Source organism: Macaca mulatta, chromosome 7 (assembly GCF_049350105.2).
Source record: "Macaca mulatta isolate MMU2019108-1 chromosome 7, T2T-MMU8v2.0, whole genome shotgun sequence".
Classification (NCBI taxonomy): domain Eukaryota; kingdom Metazoa; phylum Chordata; class Mammalia; order Primates; family Cercopithecidae; genus Macaca; species Macaca mulatta.
In genome coordinates this window covers 78,316,203-78,333,032 of record NC_133412.1, presented here as the reverse complement: position 1 = coordinate 78,333,032, position 16,830 = coordinate 78,316,203, and the positions used below count along the sequence as shown (strand labels likewise).

The following is a 16,830-nucleotide window of genomic DNA, read 5'->3' as shown; positions in this document are numbered from 1 at the left end:
TCTCACTAATAGTTTCATATTGATTATAGGTTGAAATTACAATATTTTGGATATATTAGAGTAAATAAAATGTATTATTTAAATTTCCTCTTTTTATTTTTATTTTTTTCAGTATGGCTACCTGAAAATTTAAAATTACACACGTGGCTTTCATTTCATTTTTAGCCCTGGCCTAGACAATCTTGAGGCAGGAGCGTCTGGAAGCGGAGAGGCTATAATTAGGACTGTAAAACTGAGTCATCTCAGGAAAGAGAAATGACCAGTGACTCAGTGCAACATAGTAAAATTTATAATCACTCTTCGCTAAATGAGCTGATCATACCAAGGTGATTTTATAGTTCTGATAACCTGGGGCTGATATAAGAGGAGATTTCATGAATAAGGTAAAATAATGACTTGTCACATTCCCCTGCTGTCTAGATTTCTGTTTGATGGTGAATATCAATACTTCCCCTCTTTCTCTGTCTCTGTCCTTGTTCTTTTTAGGTTCTATGCCCGGGACTCAGGCCTGCTCAAGTTTGAGATCCAGGCGGGGTTATTGGGCCGCCCCATCAACCACACAGTGCGACGCCTTGTTGCCTTCACCTTTCACCCTTTTGAGCCTTTTGCTATTTCTGTGCAGAGGACTAATGCTGAGTATGTCGTCAACTTCCATATGCGACACTGCTGCACGTAGGTGCCTCACCAGAGCCAAGTTATCTGGTCTTCCAAGACTTTGCCACCCACTTATCTCAGTGGACTCCAAAGCAAAAACTCCTGACTACTAGCTCTGTTAGTTCCAGCCTGCTATACCTCAGATGGGAGAGAGCCAGAGAGAAGAGTGAGGGTGGCTCAACCTAAAGGAATTTTTAAATTGTATACAATACTGCTACTGATTGATATAATATCCTCTTACATTTTCCCTGTGGGAATGCCCAGCATTAAGTAAGTCCATTTCATTTTTGCTTTAGTTTGCATTTGATTGCTATGAAGATGAAAGCATTAGACTTTTACCCCCTTCGTGTCACTTCTTTGGCATTATGGTTTGCATCTGAAAGCAGTTAAATCTTGTTTACTCATGAGAACGATGTACATCCTTTCCATTTAACCCATAAGCACGACTATCTTTTTAAGAGAAAAATAAAGCCATGGTATTTTTATACTTAAATATATATGCTTCGATGACTGCTTTATGTACCTATCATACCCAATGCTTTTCAAGTACTTGGGTTCCAGGAAGGACTGTAAAAGATATGGGAGGCCATAGATGCAGCAGCTGTTCCTGGGAGAACTAAGTGGTAAGCACCAGCAGGGAAGACAGTTATCTGCCAGGATTGTTTCCTTCCCTCGGGTTTTCTCTTAGTAATTGTCACAGCTGGAGGAACTAGGTGTAATTGCACATCCTCATGTGGAAGCATGCTCCCATCTGTACCATCTGTGTCATGCAGGTGGAAGAGTGAGCAGCTCTCCTTGGCCATGGCAGAAACAAATACTGTGTAGCACGTACTGTAATTTGGGTAGTGGGAGCTGGCAAGCCGCAGGTGTCCCTACAGAGACCAGACTGGCTGTTCCTGGATGGCTGAGCCATCACAGCCATCCCACAAACACCTGGTGACCCTAGCCACATCCTCTGTCACATTCTCAACTCTTGCCAGCCTGTTTATGTTTCATCTGCATAATGTATCCATCAGTAGTGTAGTAGCCTTGTTTAGTAACATCTGACTTTGAAGGTAGCTTTGAAATGTTGGGTTCCAGAGCAGACTGTGAAAGGGCCATGGATGCAAAGAGCTGAACCCTGTATTTCCTCTGCCATTCAGACTGACTTTCTTTGGGAAAATAAGAAATGTGATATGAAATCCTGAGTCCCACCAAAAACAGGTCATCTAATTTCAGTGGGATCAAAGTGGAACAGCTAAATTCAGTCTCATTCAGTATTCAGTGCAGGATTTGAGCACCTACTATGAGTCAAGTGGAAACTGTGTCAGGATGCCAAGGATGAGGAGAGAGATAGACAGATTATTATAATACAGTACAATAATAGCTCTAATTGTGTTTCCCTAGGGACAGTGGAGAGAGATGAAGGAAGGGCAGAAAAAGAAAAATATACTGGGGAAGAGCACTGGAGTTGGATCAGTGGGAGTGTATTGTAAGACCAAGGGTTGAAGACGTTTCAAGGAGAGCCCCAGCATATACAAAGGCATGGAAGTATGAACATGGTAAATAAGCAAATACAGCTGCAGCGTACACTGGGGCGAGGGAGACGGGGGAAATGTGACTGAACAGGTAGACTAAGGGGATATTGGAAAGAGAGGTCTTGTGCAGGTTGCTAGGGTTTTATGTAGTGGAAGGCATAATACGAATTTCACAAGGTAACTTCCAGCAGTCTAGAAGATGGCTTGGAGGGAATAGAGACTAGAGGGAGAGGCCAGGTGAGTCAGTGGTGGTCATCCAAAGAACAGGAGGGTGTGAATGCTGCCACTGGGCCCCTGGATGGATGAAATACTTCATAGATCATGAAAAATACAGGGTTGCAAAGCATGATGATTCTAATTATGTATTAACAATATAGATGCTTGGCCAAGTGTGGTGGCTCACACCTGTAATCCCAGCACTTTGGGAGGCCGAGGCGGGTGGATCATGAGGTCAGGAGATCAAGACCATCCTGGCTAACACGGTGAAACCCCGCCTCTACTATAAATACAAAAAATTAGCCGGGCGTGGTGGCAGGTGCTTGTAGTTCCAGCTACTCAGGAGGCTGAGGCAGGAGAATGGCGTGAACCCGGGAGGTGGGGCTTGAGTGAGCCGAGATTGCACCACTGCACTCCAGCCAGTCTGGGGGACAGAGCGAGACTCCATCTCGAAAAAACAAAAACAAAAACAAAACCAACCAAACAGTTGCTCCTCAACTTACGAGGGAGTTATGTCCAGGTAAACCCATTGTAAGTTGAAGATACCTGATAATGGGTTTACCTGGGCATAACCCCATCTTAAGGACTTGACTCAATGTGTATTGCTTTTGCAGTCTTGTAAGTCAATCAATCCTGAGTTGAGCCATTATTAAGTTAGGCACTGGCTGTAATTGTGTTCTTGTAGTGTACTACCCATTACCCAGGAGAAGTTGTGTTACATGTTTGTGGGGCCAAACTAACCTTTCTTCATAGAAACACTTTACCTGCAGCTTTTTCTTTGAACCAGGTAGTTTGATTGAACCTGAGGACCTGGCAGAGTGGAAAGGGCATGGAGTGTGAAGTCATTTAGGTCTCATTGGGAATCTGGGCCCTTCTGCTCATTCATGTGTGATTCTAGGCCAGTCTCCTATCTTTTCTGAAACTTTATTTGCACTTTCTTCCACCTTAGTCGTACATTCCATTGGTCCTATCTTAGATCTTTTTATCACCTCTAACTGCCCACCTCTAAAGTTTCAATTTCATAATCCATACACCCCACTCTGACCACTCCCTTTTAGCTTTTCACCTTATTCTCTTTACTACTTCCACTACAGAGGATCTTAGACCCCACTGAAACCTTCAATCCCTGACCCAGGTTAGGATAAGGTTAAACTGCTTTAGCTAAAAGACCCCACAATGCAGTGATTAAACAAGAGAGGAGTTTTTTTTTTTTTCCCTCTCTCTCAGGTCACAGTGCAAGGCAGATGTTCAGAGTCAGTGAGTGGTTCTGCCACACACAGCCTGAAGGACCCAAGTGTCTTCCATCTTGTTTCTTTGCCATTCACTGTGGCATTGTCCTGAATTGAAATAGGGAGAGGATGAGTGTGGAGGAGACTCTCCATTAGGACCACACATCACTCCCCTTCATGTTCCACTGAAGAGGTCCTCACCATATGGCCACTTAACAAGCAAGGGAGCTTAGGAAGTGTAGTGTGCCTGGCCAGCTGTGTTTTGTGTACTCTTGCATTCAGAAGAAAAGAGAATGAGTTTTGGTGGACCACTAGCCTTTGCTGGGATACCAGCATCTTCATAGCTGTTGTCTCCCCTCAGATCCTCTCTTCTTTCCTTATTCAGGCTAGGTTGCACGATCTAACACCATAATCACTCCCTTAACTTCCTTGCTGTTCTGCCTCCTTCATGCAGATTTTGAAAACTCTCAACTCCCTACATTTCTGTCTCTGAACAGCTGAAAATAACTGCAGAAAAATCATGTCTATTCTTAAATTCATGACCGCAGACTTAAAATGGGCACTCCTTTCAGCGTTGTAAGACTTTCCTTATTTGTTTACTTGCCAACTCTCTGAAATTGCTGTTTTGCACCTTTGCCTCTCACTTCAAAACCCCTCCTTCAGTAGGCCAGGCTTGGTGGCTCAGGCCTATAATCCCAGTGCTTTGGGAGGCCGAGGTACAAGGATTGCTTGAACCCAGGAATTCAAGGTTCCAGTGAGCCTCACTGTACTCCAGCCTGGGCAACAGAGTGACACCCTTTTTATTAAAAACACATTAAAAAACTTCTCCAATATCTCAGCTGGTCATCTTGCCACTTGGCAGAAATTGAAAGAATCAGGTGGGAACTCCCCTTTCTTTACCATGTTAGCTATGGCTTGCATCTGTACTTGTTCCCTGCCTTACCTCCTGTTGCAGCAAATGGAATAATCACTGCTTCTCTAAAAGGCAAGCCCCTCTACCTGTCCACGGGATCCTGTTTCCTTGTGGCTTTTCAAAAGACTCTGGTCTTTGTTCCTGCAATTATTTTCTCTATCTTGCATCATATTTCTCTTGATAAATCATTTTTGTTATTAGAAGATTTTTTGTCTTTAAAAAGTCCTGCTTTGACCCCTTATTCTCCTTTATTACTGCTCATTTCTCTGCTACCCTTCATAGCAAAACTTCAAGAGTTGTCTAAATTAAATGATTTCACTTCCCTGTGGCCCATTTCCTCAACCCACTCCAGAGAAGTTTCTGTCCCCACCACTCCTCTGAAACTACAGTTGTCCAGGTCACCAGTGATTTCATGTTGCCAATACAGTGGTCACCTCTAGTCCTTCTTTTCCTCAACCTCCCAATATTGGACATAGTTGATTTGTCTCTATAGCAAGAAATACTTGGTTCTCTTGTTTCTAGGACAGTATATGTTTTTTTTTCTGCCTTATTGATTGTTGCTTCTTGGTCCCCTTTGTTGGCTTCCCCTTGTTTGCATCTATTAAGTTGCTTTCAACTGCAAAACCAGAAAATCCAAAATTTCTGGCTTCAACAATAAGGAAATTTATTGTCTCACAGAATTGGAAATCCACATGTACAGTGAATTTCAGGGTTGTATGCTGTAGGTCAGCAGTCCCCAACATTTTTGGCACAAGGAACTGGTTTTATGGAAGACAGTTTTTCCACAGGTTGGGCACAGGGGAATGGTTTGGGGTGATTCAAGTGCATTACATTTATTGTGCACCATGTTTCTATTATTATTACACTGTAATATATAATGAAACAATTATACAGTTCACCATAATGTAGAATCAGTGGGAACCCTGAACTTGTTTTCCTGTAACTAGACATTCCCATCTGGGGGTGTTGGGAAACAGTGGCAGATCATCAGGCATTAGATTCTTATAAGGAGCACGCAACCTAGATCCCTTGCATGCACAGTTCATAATAGGGTTCGCGCTCTTATGAGAATCTAATGAATGCCACCGCTAATCTGATCAGGTAGTAACGCGAGCCGCTGTGAATACAGATGAAGCTTCACTCACTTGCCCACCACTCACCTCCTGCTGTGCGGCCTGCTTCCTGACAGTCCATGGACAGGTATTGGTCCATGGCCCAGGGGTCAGGGACCCCTGCTCTAGGTAATCAGCCATGTCATCGGTGAGCCAGGTTCTTTCCTCCTCTTCCCTTCTGCCATCCAGAAAATCAGCTTCATCCTAAGGTAGATTCTTTTTGAGTATGTTCATAGGGCACTGGATGGTGGAAATGTGGGATACGTGTTTCTTCACTGACATCCTCAAAAAAGAAATATTCCCGGAAATCTTTACCTCATTGTACCACTGACCTGAATTAAGACACATGACGTTCCATGCAGACTAGTTTTGGCCTAGGATTCTGGTCTCTAGCAAAGAGTATGGGACTATCGTGATTGGTTTAGACTGCTCAGGGGACATCCCTAGAGTGAAGTTGGATATGTGGGAGATGGACAGAACAGAGGGGGATGGAAAAAAGAGAAATTGAGAATAATTCCTAAGTTTTGGGGTCAAATAAATGGATAGATGTTGAAGCTATATGAGAAGTCTTGGAGGAAAGACAGGTTGGTAGGGTGGGGTTGGGGTGGGTGGAAATGTGTTTTTTTTTAGACATACTAGTTTTGAAATGCCTATTAGATATCCAGATGAGGATGTTTTAAGTCATGGGATGCATCAATTTGGAGCTCAAGAAAGGAGTCAGGTCTGGAGTTATACTGTTAAAAGACATCAACATATAGTTAGAATTTAAAACCATGGGAATGGAATATGTAGAGTAAAAGAGGTGAGGATCCAAGGTACTGGGGCACTCCAACAGCTGAAGGAGAGTAGAGGGGAAGCACTCACTTCACGGAGTACTTGGCCCATATTAAGTTATCAATGCCTTTGTTTTTTTGTATATTAGTTTTATTCCTAAAGGATTTAAGGCAGTTCTTAGTCAATTCCAGTGTCTTCTCTTCACAAATGTCTGATGGATCTCAAGAATCTGGAGAAATAAGTTCTTTGGAACCAAAATGTTAAGCAAAGCAGGGACAGACTTTCAGATCCAGATTCTTCCCTGAACCTCTCTCCTCCCATCCCTGCTTGGCAGGGAGCTGACATGTCAGCTATCAGTGCCAAGCTGCTCTGGACCTTGAGAGAAGGGCTCCATTTAAGGGTAGCAAAACCTCTTTCATTTGGAGCCTTGCAGAGAAGCACAGTATAAATGAGTGAAAAACCTAAATTAGATAATTTTTAAAAGAATGGTAGCTTCATTATTTTCAAGTACACAGAGTAACTTAAACTCAGTCATGAAGTGTTCCTTTGTGGAAGCCCTTAGGACTTTCCTTAATGAGTAGATTATAATTATTGGTAATCAGCATAATGGTTCTCTGCAATGCATGCTTTGAAAGCAATTGAGCATATTAACTGATTTTGATGTTCCACAGGGCAATTTTGTTTACAGCATTTATCTGCTCAGTATATATCCTTTATAGCTATAACCCTCTGTTTGGAAAAAAAAATTCTGAAGTCTCTCTCCATCAGGCAACATTTGATTACCAGTGTAGGAGGCAGGGAGATACTTAGTAGGACTTGGATTCTTTATCCATAGTGCCTGATAGAATTATGGGAATAAGCTTCATGTGAAGCCTGGTGCAAACCCTGGCTCTGTCACCTATGATGTACCCCTGGGCTTGATGCAAAGAATTTTAGTGAGTCTGTTTCTCCTCTGTAAAATGGGGATAATTTCTACTTTTCAGGATTGATGTGAGCACTAAATGAGTACTAATTAAAGCTCTTGATATAATAAGTGCTCAGTAAAATGCACCCTGCCTTCTCCCTTCGCTGTAAATCTCTTGGCCTGTTTGGGACAATCTCCTGCCTCTTTAGTGTCACAGGCTACTCCCAGCCCGGGTTGTACCTCTTCATTTCCTACTGACCAACTGACATAAGCTTGCCGCTTCTCTAGGCCCAACCCCTGCCCACCCATGGCAATTGAGGTGGTGCCATTCTCTTGCCATGTATCACCTCTGCCCCTGCATACCCAAGTCTGAGGAGACCAGAACACCTCTAACCTGCTTTGCCTTGCCACCAGACACATTGGTTAAAGGGAGCTTTGTTTGCTGAAGGTTTGTTATTGATGTGTTGTTGATGGCTAACATTTATTAAAAGCTTACTTACTATGGGCCAGATGCTATGCCAAGCACCTTATATAGGAAAGTATTTGCATTTCATGAATTTTGAGATGCAGTTTTTGAAACTGGAGTGTATCTTAAAGTTGGTGTCTTCTTAGTGTCAGCCAGGCAGCAGTTGCAACATTGCTGTTCTCGTCACCTGTGGATGTGCAAACTGGGCGTGCTCTTCCCATTGTCATCATTTTTGTTGAGTAATGTGCATTGTTGATAACCACATATGTTCAATGTAAGTGCTTTTTAAGATACCTTCAAAAAGATTATACTGTGATTAGGTATTATAATAAAAGGTGGTTTTGTACTCAGAAAGGCAGAGCAGTGGGGTTAATTTGATATTAGTAAAGCACAGATTTGCCATTGGAGGAATGAACATGATTTTTTACAAAGGAGGAGTTGTTTTTTGGAACTAAGAAAGAGACCCACTAGTACATGAAGTTTTACTGAAATGCTGAGATTCATGCAAAAAGATTGCCTTTCAAACAGCAAACAAGGCGCAACTAAAGGAGAAATTGACCCATCCTTTGGAATAAATGGAAGAAGTTTTAGTGTAGTGAGAGGCCTAGTGTAACCAATTCATGCAGAGCACAGAACTGCTCATTGAGATGTGAATCGATTTGTTAGATGCTTCCTGCTGACTTTGAACAGGAGCTGATTAACTTCCAGGGACATGTGATTCAATATAGAAAAAAGTGAAACTAGAGGTTAAGTCAGATAAGAAACAAAATCTGAAAAAGGCCAAAAGCACTTTTTGAATACATATATCTCAAAGGTACTGGCATTTGTCTTAATCAGCCGTGGGAAGGCACACGGGAAATGACTGTCATGAAGAAAGAAATTTGGGGGCCGGGCGCGGTGGCTCAAGCCTGTAATCCCCGCACTTTGGGAGGCCGAGACGGGCGGATCACGAGGTCAGGAGATCGAGACCATCCTGGCTAACACGGTGAAACCCCGTCTCTACTAAAAAATACAAAAAACTAGCCGGGCGAGGTGGTGGGCACCTGTAGTCCCAGCTACTCGGGAGGCTGAGGCAGGAGAATGGTGGGAACCCGGGAGGCGGAGCTTGCAGTGAGCTGAGATCCGGCCGCTGCACTCCAACCTGGGCGACAGCGAGACTCCCTCTCAAAAAAAAAAAAAAAAAAAAACAAAAAAAACACAAGAAATTTGTTATACGCGTAGATCCTTAGAAATTGAAGGCCTGGTATGCCATGCAGGGCCTGGGTAAGCACCTGGATTGGTCTGGAGGCAGAGGGAGCAGGTGAAAACATGGATAAGAGCCTATGTTGTGGTTTCAGCAGAAAGGAGTGTGCCAGACAGCAGGTAAGCAGGTTTGGGATTGACGAATTTGAATTTTGATGGGCCCTGGGGTCTAGGTGCTATCCCTAGTTGTCTGGCACCTGGCCCTGGGGTGATTGGGGCTGAGTGTGAGAGTCCTATAAAAAGGTGCTTGGGGGTGTGGGCTCTGAATTGGTTGGTTTGCATATGAAAGACATGTTCCCAGGCAAGTTGTGTGCTATCTCCAGGAATTAGCAAACTCTGGGAGGGGCAGTCCAGGGTCAGGATGGCCGGAAGATGTCAAAGCATCAGAAAACAAAAGGCATGGTTAATATAATATAAAAATGATTCTAAGCAATAAGCATTGTCATGGTTTAATTTGTTCTTAGAGTGACAGATTGTGGTAGTCAGCCTCTAAGATGGCCTACAGTGACCCTACCTTCCATATTCATGCCCTCCCATATTGTATCATGGTTGGTTGGCATGACCAATAAAACACAGCAGAAGTGATGATGCACCACTTTCAAGGCTTACTTATAAAAGACATTTCAAGGCTAGGCTTCTGCACCCAGCCCGCACCTCCCATCATTCAGCCGCCATATCACAAGAACACACAGGCAACCTCCTGAAGAGACCTCCTTGCTGAGGAACTGAGGCTTCCTGCCAATAGCCATGTGAATGAAATATCTCAGAATCCAGTCCTTCTGCTTCATTCAAGCCTATAGATGACAGCAACCTCATCAGAAACTCTGAGCCAGAGCTGTCCAGCTAAGCCACTCCCAGATTCTTGACTCTCAGAAATTGTGTAAGATAATAAATTTTTTTTTTTTTTTTTTGAGACAGGGGTCTCCTTCTGTTGCCCAGGCTGGAGTGCAGTGGCATGATCATGGCTCACTGTAGACCTCCTGGGCTCAAACAATCCTCCCATCTCAGCCTTCTGAGTTGTTGGGACCGCAGGTATGTGTCACCATGCCTGGCTAATTGTTTTTAATTTTTCGTAGAAGCAGGGCTTTCCTATGTTGTCCAGGCTAGTCTCAAACTCCTAGGTTCAAGCGATTCTCCTACCTTGGACTCCCAAAGTGCTGAGATTACAAGCGTGAGCCACTGCGCCTGGCCAGTAAACGTTTTCAGCTGCTGAATTTTGGAGGTAATTTGTTGTGTAGCAATGTATAGCCAACACACACATAAATAAAGGTGGCTTTTTGCAATATGGCATCCTCTGAAAAATGCAGTATTCCTATTTTGTAGATAAGGAAACTGATGTCAGAGAGATCATGCAATTTGCTAAAAGTAACAATACAGGTTAATGTCAAGTAAACTTCAACCTGGCCTATGTCAGAATTCATTTAAATCTCTGAATTTATTTAGGTCTAAACTGGTATTTTACTGATTTCCAAAATCATTAATAGGGAAATTTGTTATTTTTGTGTCTTTGTATTTGTCTTCTTCCTTGTAGGGGGATGACTTAGCAAAGTATTTTTTATTAAAGGTTGACAATATATCCCACATGATTTCTCTTTCTCCTGTGTTTTTCTTTAATTTTTTTTTTTTTTTTTTTTTTTTTTTTTTTTTTTTTGAGACAGAGTCTCGGTCTTTTGCCCAGGCTGGAGTGCAGTGGTGAGATCTCAGCTCTTGCAACCACTGCCTGCCAGGCTTAAGCGATTCTCATGCCCCAGTCTCCCAAGTAGCTGGGATTACAGGCATGTGCCACCACACCCAGCTAATTTTCATATTTTTAGTAGATACTGGGTTTTGCCATGCTGGCCAGGCTGGTCTCCAACTCCTGGCCTCAAGTGATCCGCCTGTCTTGGCCTCCGAAAGTGCTGGGATTACAGGTGTGACCCTGGCCTCTTTCTCCCTCTTAACACTAGTCTGTTAGTTGACTTGTGTGTTTATTCATGTGTCATACATTTATGGAGGACCTGCTAAGTGCCAGGGACTAGGAATAGAAGAATGTGTAAATCACGGCTCTAACCTTTGCCTTTCTAGTCTGGTAATGTCTCTGAATGCCAGTCTTCCTCTCTTAGAAAGAAAGAGGTGCCTTGTCCTCTCAACTGTCCCACCATCAGTGAGGGAACCAGGGAACCAGTCTTTGAGTATGGAGTTAGCAAGAAAGCTGAGTGTTGGGCGGCTTTTCTTGTGGAAGCTCACTGCTTATCCATGTCGTGTTTCATTAATTCTTTGATGCTGAAGTTTCACCTCCTGCAGGGAGCATTTGCAGCGCCCCAGGCGAGTTGTCAGCAGTCGCTGCCTGGCAGTAGCACACATTAACTCTAGTGAGCAGAAGTGGGGCTCGCAGGCTCCCCACACTGCTGCACCTTGAGCTGCTCTTCCTGGCCCAGCTCGTTCTGCTTCCTGGGACCCAAGATCTGGTCTCCAACTACTGTTTCTCTTCTAAGTGTAGTCATTAACTTCTCAGAGTGAGAAGAAGAGACTGAAAAAACAGAGAGTCTCCTAGTTTTAATTAATTGTTGAAAGAATAGAGAGGCGCCTATATTTCTACTGAAAGAAAGGAGAAGTTCGGGAATGGGAATGTTCTGAACAGAAATAAAAAGTGAATGAAAGGTAATCTTTAGATTCAGTCTCTTTGCCCTAGTCTTTAAAAGTTTCTGTTGGGGGTTACAAAGTTTGAAATCTGTCTTAAGGAGGGATGTATTACTCAAAATAAATTGCCTCTATCATTCAGTGATATGATGGACTGTGGAGACTTGGAAGGGGAGGATGGGAGGAGGTGAGGGATAACAATTACATATTGTGTACAGTGTATACTCAAGTGATAGATGCACTAAAATCTCAGACTTCACCACTAGTTCATGCATGTAACCAAAACCACTGGTACCCCAAAAGCTACTGAAGTAAAAAGCAACAACAACAAAAACAAATTGACTCTAGCTTGTTTTCCTTTCAGATCTTCTTTTTTAAATGTCATTCTGGCTAAAACAATTTTTTTTAAATGTCTATCTGAAAAGTGATTGTCAACCCTCAGGGTAGGTTTGGGATGAGATTGATGTAGTAGCCATGTCAGAATCCTGAGAGGGATATCCTTCAGAAAGAAAAAAAAAAAAGGCCAGGCGTGATGGCTCATGCCTGTAATCCCAGCACTTTAAGGAGGCCATGGTGGGCAGATCACCTGAGGTCAGGAGTTCGAGACTAGCCTGGCTAACATGGTGAAATCCGTTTCTACTAAAAATACAAAAAATTAGCCAGGTGTGGTGGCACGTGCCTATAATCCCAGCTACTCAGGAGGCTGAGGCAGGATAATTGCTTGAACCTGGGAGGCGGAGGTTGCAGTGAGCTGAGATCGTACCATTGCACTCCAGCTTGGGCAACAAAAGTGAAACTGTCTCAAAAAAAAACAAAAACAAAAACACCTCAGTACATTTTTTATTGGGAAAATGCAAAATGCACACATTTTCATATTACAAACCTCAGAGAGTTTGAAAAGCAATCTTGTCTGAGGAGGTTATGCAGAAGGCAGTGATTCATAACTGGGGTACATCCCCTCAAAAACTTAGAGGAACATGAGGTTTACCTGGTTATCAAATGAGAGGATAAATTTTAGAAGGTTAAGAAACATGTTAGAAAAATACTGAGTTTCCTAAAAAGGCAGAATGGAGAAAGCTGGAGCCGGATGCAGGAACATTTCTGTGCCTCTCATGATCAGAGGATTCAGGGAGAGGCAAGCAACAGGGGCCAAGGTCAGAGAAAAACAAGTATGCAAAATGGACCTGTGATGATAGCCAGGCTGCCGTTGTCTTCTGGGTTTCTGTTTATAATTCTGCAGTGAGAAAGCCCCTTCCGGGGGTAAAAGTCCCATAAAAATCCCACAAGTGAAAATTTGTGCATGGCAAAAACCAAAAACAAAACAAAGTCAAATGACAACACCTTTAGCAAAGGATTGATTTCCTTACTACAAAACATCCTATAAACATATAATAAAAATATGAACACTACAAAAGAAAAAAATGGATGATGTTATTAGCAGAGTGTTCCCAGAAAAAAATAAATAAACATGGTCAACAACCACATGACAATTGTTTATAATATTTATTTTTCACCCATCAGATTAGCAAGGGTTAAAGATGTTTGATGACCTAGTATCAACAAAGGTGTAGGGTGCTGTCACCCACTGTTGGTGGGAGAGTAAGTTGGTTCAGATTTCTTGAAAGACAAAAAAGCAATATGTTAAAAAATACACATAACTTTTAACCCAGTTAAATTCTAACTCTGTGTCATTACCAAAGGTATCAGGGAAGAAAAAAATAATAAATATGTCAGGGCAAAACATTTGTATATGTGAACAAGACATGTTCATTGCAACTTTTTATGAAAAAGTGGGAACTGTTAAATGTGCATCAGTAGAAAACAGACTACATATATTGTGAAACAGCCATACAATGGGATCTGATAGAGCTGTTAGAAGTAATGAGGCAAATCTGTACATATTGATTTGGAAAGCTCTCTGAGACATGAGTTGAACTGTGTTTAGTATGATGCTATTTTTCATATGAAGAAAAAACAACTGTGCTGAACTTAAAGTCAGTATACATATAAATACATACATGCTTGTAGAGTCAGAATGCTTTTGAAAGGACATAAAAGACTATTAATGGTTTTCTCTGGAAAGTGGGCATGGAAGTGAGGGAAGATAGACATTTCCCTTTATCTTTGTAATTTTTTTTTCACTGTGAACATGAATTAAGATTTTTTTCATTGTAGTAAAAAACATAAAATTTATCATCATAACTATTTCTTAAGTGTAACACCACTGCGAGTTCAGTAGTGCTACTGAAGTACATTCATGTGGTTATGCAACCAGTCTCCAGAACTTTCACCTCGCAAAGCTGGAACTCCATACCCATTAAACAACAACTTCCCGTTATCCCTCCCCACAGACCCTGGCAGCCACCATTCTACTTTCTGTCTCTGAATTTGATTACTCTAGTGCCTCATATAAGTGGAATACTAGTATTTGTCCTTTTGTGACTGGCTTATTTCACTTAGCATCATGTCCTCAAAGTTCATGCATGTTGTAGCGTGTGTCAGAGTTTTCTTCCTTTTTTTTTTTTTTTTTTTTTTGAGATGGAGTCTCTCGCTCTGTCGCCCAGGCTGGGGTGCAGTGGCGCAATCTCGGCTCACTGCAAGCTCCGCCTCCTGGGTTCACGCCATTCTCCTGCCTCAGCGTCCCAAGTAGCTGGGACTACAGGTGCCCGCCACCATGCCTGGCTAATTTTTTTTTTTGTATTTTTAGTAGAGATGGGGTTTCACCGTGTTAGCCAGGATGGTCTCAATCTCCTGACCTCGTGATCCACCCGTCTCAGCCTCCCAAAGTGCTGGGATTACAGGGTGCCCCGTCAGAATTTCCTTCCTTTTTAAGGCTGAGTAATACTCCATTGTGGGTAGGTACCACATTTTGTTTATCCATTCATCCATCAATAGACACTTGGGTTGCTTCTACCTCTCGGCTATTGTGAATAGTGCTGTGATGAACAATAGATGTGTAAATATCTCTTGGAGAGCCTGCTTTCAGTTATTTTGGGCATGTACCCAGAAGTGGAATTTAATGAGATTTTCTTAAAAGTATTTAACAGATGAATTCACCTGCAGCAGTAGAAGTGGTATTAGGTAGACACTCTGTGGGCTAGTTGAACTGAGTAGTCTGAGGCCAGATTTTCTTTACCAGCCTTCCAGGGGTTTAGCAATTTCATTCCTGCCCCCTGAGCCTTTCCTTTGCGCAGAGACAGGAGTAGGCTTAGCAGGCTTGGGAACCAGCTGCTCCCATCTGCATTAATTCAGCACATTTCTATAGCTCCCTGAAGGAGGAGATGCTGCAGCAGCATTTAATTAGTGGCCAGGAACATGCTTTACCAAGGACACGACTTATTTCTCAGCCAGCTGCTGCCTGTTGCTCCCTAGCAACATGAAGTACTCACATCTGATTGCTCTAAGGCCCTTTGTCTCCAGACGAGGGGGTGGCCAGTTCACCTGCCGTCATAGCCTGGGGTGGAGGCAGGGGTGTCCTTGGGTCTGGGGCTAATTCTTCAGAAGAGAGTGGTCTGAACTTGTTATTCCTGCCAGCTGTGGTGCTGAACCTCTTGATCCTTGAACTGCCTACTGGTGGTTCAGGTGCTCCACCACTCCTCTCCTTCAAGTTCATGATTAGAGCAGACAGAATGTGACCAGCTATTACACAGACATGTGTATTACACACAGCTATTACACAACATGGCCTGGAAAAGTCCACTGGGATTTAAAAGTACAACTTTGAGGAAGAGGGAATGATCTCACCCCCAGTTGGGAGGCTTGCCTTTCAGGATGGACTGGCAGAGGGAGGTATTGGAGGCCCTGGCACCACACCACCTTGTGCAAGGGGAGCAAGGGGAGCTTCAGCCTCACCCTAGGTGGCTGGCTAACTGGCTAATTAGGGTCCTTGGAAAGAGAGAGTGGGATGGCAGATATTCAAAGCAGCCACCACTATGTGTCTGAACTTGTCTTCCTCACCAGGTTTAAGAGATGGCTGCTCAGAGACTAGACTTCAGACCAGGCTGGTTCCTCCCAAGTGCTTCTGCAGAGGTTGCAAACTGGAGGCCTTGAGATGAGGTGCTGCACACTGACATGCTTTATTTAGTATATTTGCAGTTTTGAAGTTTTTAAGAATATCCTGCTTTTTCATGTTGCTGTCAGGAAGCCCAACAGTCCCACATGCCAATAACTGGGGCCCCCTTTAGACTGAGCATGTGTGCTTTCCAGCTTGTACAGTCCCCTCATCATTCCTTCAGCTCTGTTTGAGTGTGAGACTCCTGTGCCCTTCTCTAGCCACAGTGGTGAGCATGGCTGTGTCTGCAGGGGCCACCTCATATTTATTCATTCATTCCACAAACGTTTATTGAGTTTCTTTTGAGTATCTGGCCCTGAGCTAGGCACTAGGCTAAAAAGGTCAATACGGTGTGGTCTTTGGATTCCCTGAGCTTATAGACCAGGTTCAGAGACAGACAAATAAATGGGCTGGGGGGATTAACTGAAATCAGGTGACAGAGAGGTGCACAAGGGTTGGGGGAGCACAGAGACCTTGGGTATCTGACCTAGACTTGGGGGTTGGGGAAGGCTTCTGGCAAAGATGTCACCTGAGTTGAAAATTCTGAAGGATGAGAGGAGTTAGCCCGATGACAATAGGGGAGAGGTGGAGGAATGGGAAGAGAAGGGTGTTCCAGCCAGAGGCAGTGAGGTGTAGATGCATGGATGCTCAACAGAGTTTGGCATGCTTGGGGACCAGCAAACAAAACCTTACCTAAAGCTAAGTGCCCCCGTTGGGGTGGCCAGGGAGGCGGTGGGGAGCAGACCTTGAAGAGCCTTGTCAGCCTTCTGAGCTTTTGCGTTTAGAGAGCCCTTGAAGAGTTTAATTGGTGAAGCCATTTGTCAGATTTGTGTTTTCAGATTACCCTGGCTGCAGAATGGATTTGTTGCAGGAAGCAGGGAGGTCTAGAAAAGAGGCCTTTACAGTCACATAGGAAATAAATCATCCATGCGTAGGAGACTCCTGAACTCCTCCCTCCCACCCTGTAGGCAATGGAGACCTGATGAAAGGGAGGAACAGACTTTCAGAGGTGCAGAAACTGTCCTAGGTTCGGCTCCTGCTGTTTGCATTCAGCCCGCGTTCTTATTGCTTTCTCTGCCCACTTTGTTCCTGCTTCTCCCACCCTCACTAGCTTCTTATAACTGGCAGCTGGA

At 43.4% G+C, this 16,830-nt stretch overlaps 1 protein-coding gene across 15 annotated transcripts in view; it reads left to right on the top strand.

Moving 5' to 3' along the window:
* Positions 1-16,830, top strand: part of DET1 (DET1 partner of COP1 E3 ubiquitin ligase) — a 43,783-nt gene that overhangs the window by 23,356 nt on the left and 3,597 nt on the right. For 12 of the 15 annotated variants that reach the window (XM_077937809.1, XM_015142940.3, XM_077937807.1 and 9 more), the window contains one exon: positions 487-1,147. The exons of 2 other annotated variants lie outside the window; for them this stretch is intronic. In XM_077937809.1, coding sequence (XP_077793935.1) covers positions 487-676 — 190 coding nt within the window. In that variant the 3' untranslated portion in view covers positions 677-1,147. 15 annotated transcript variants of the gene reach the window in all.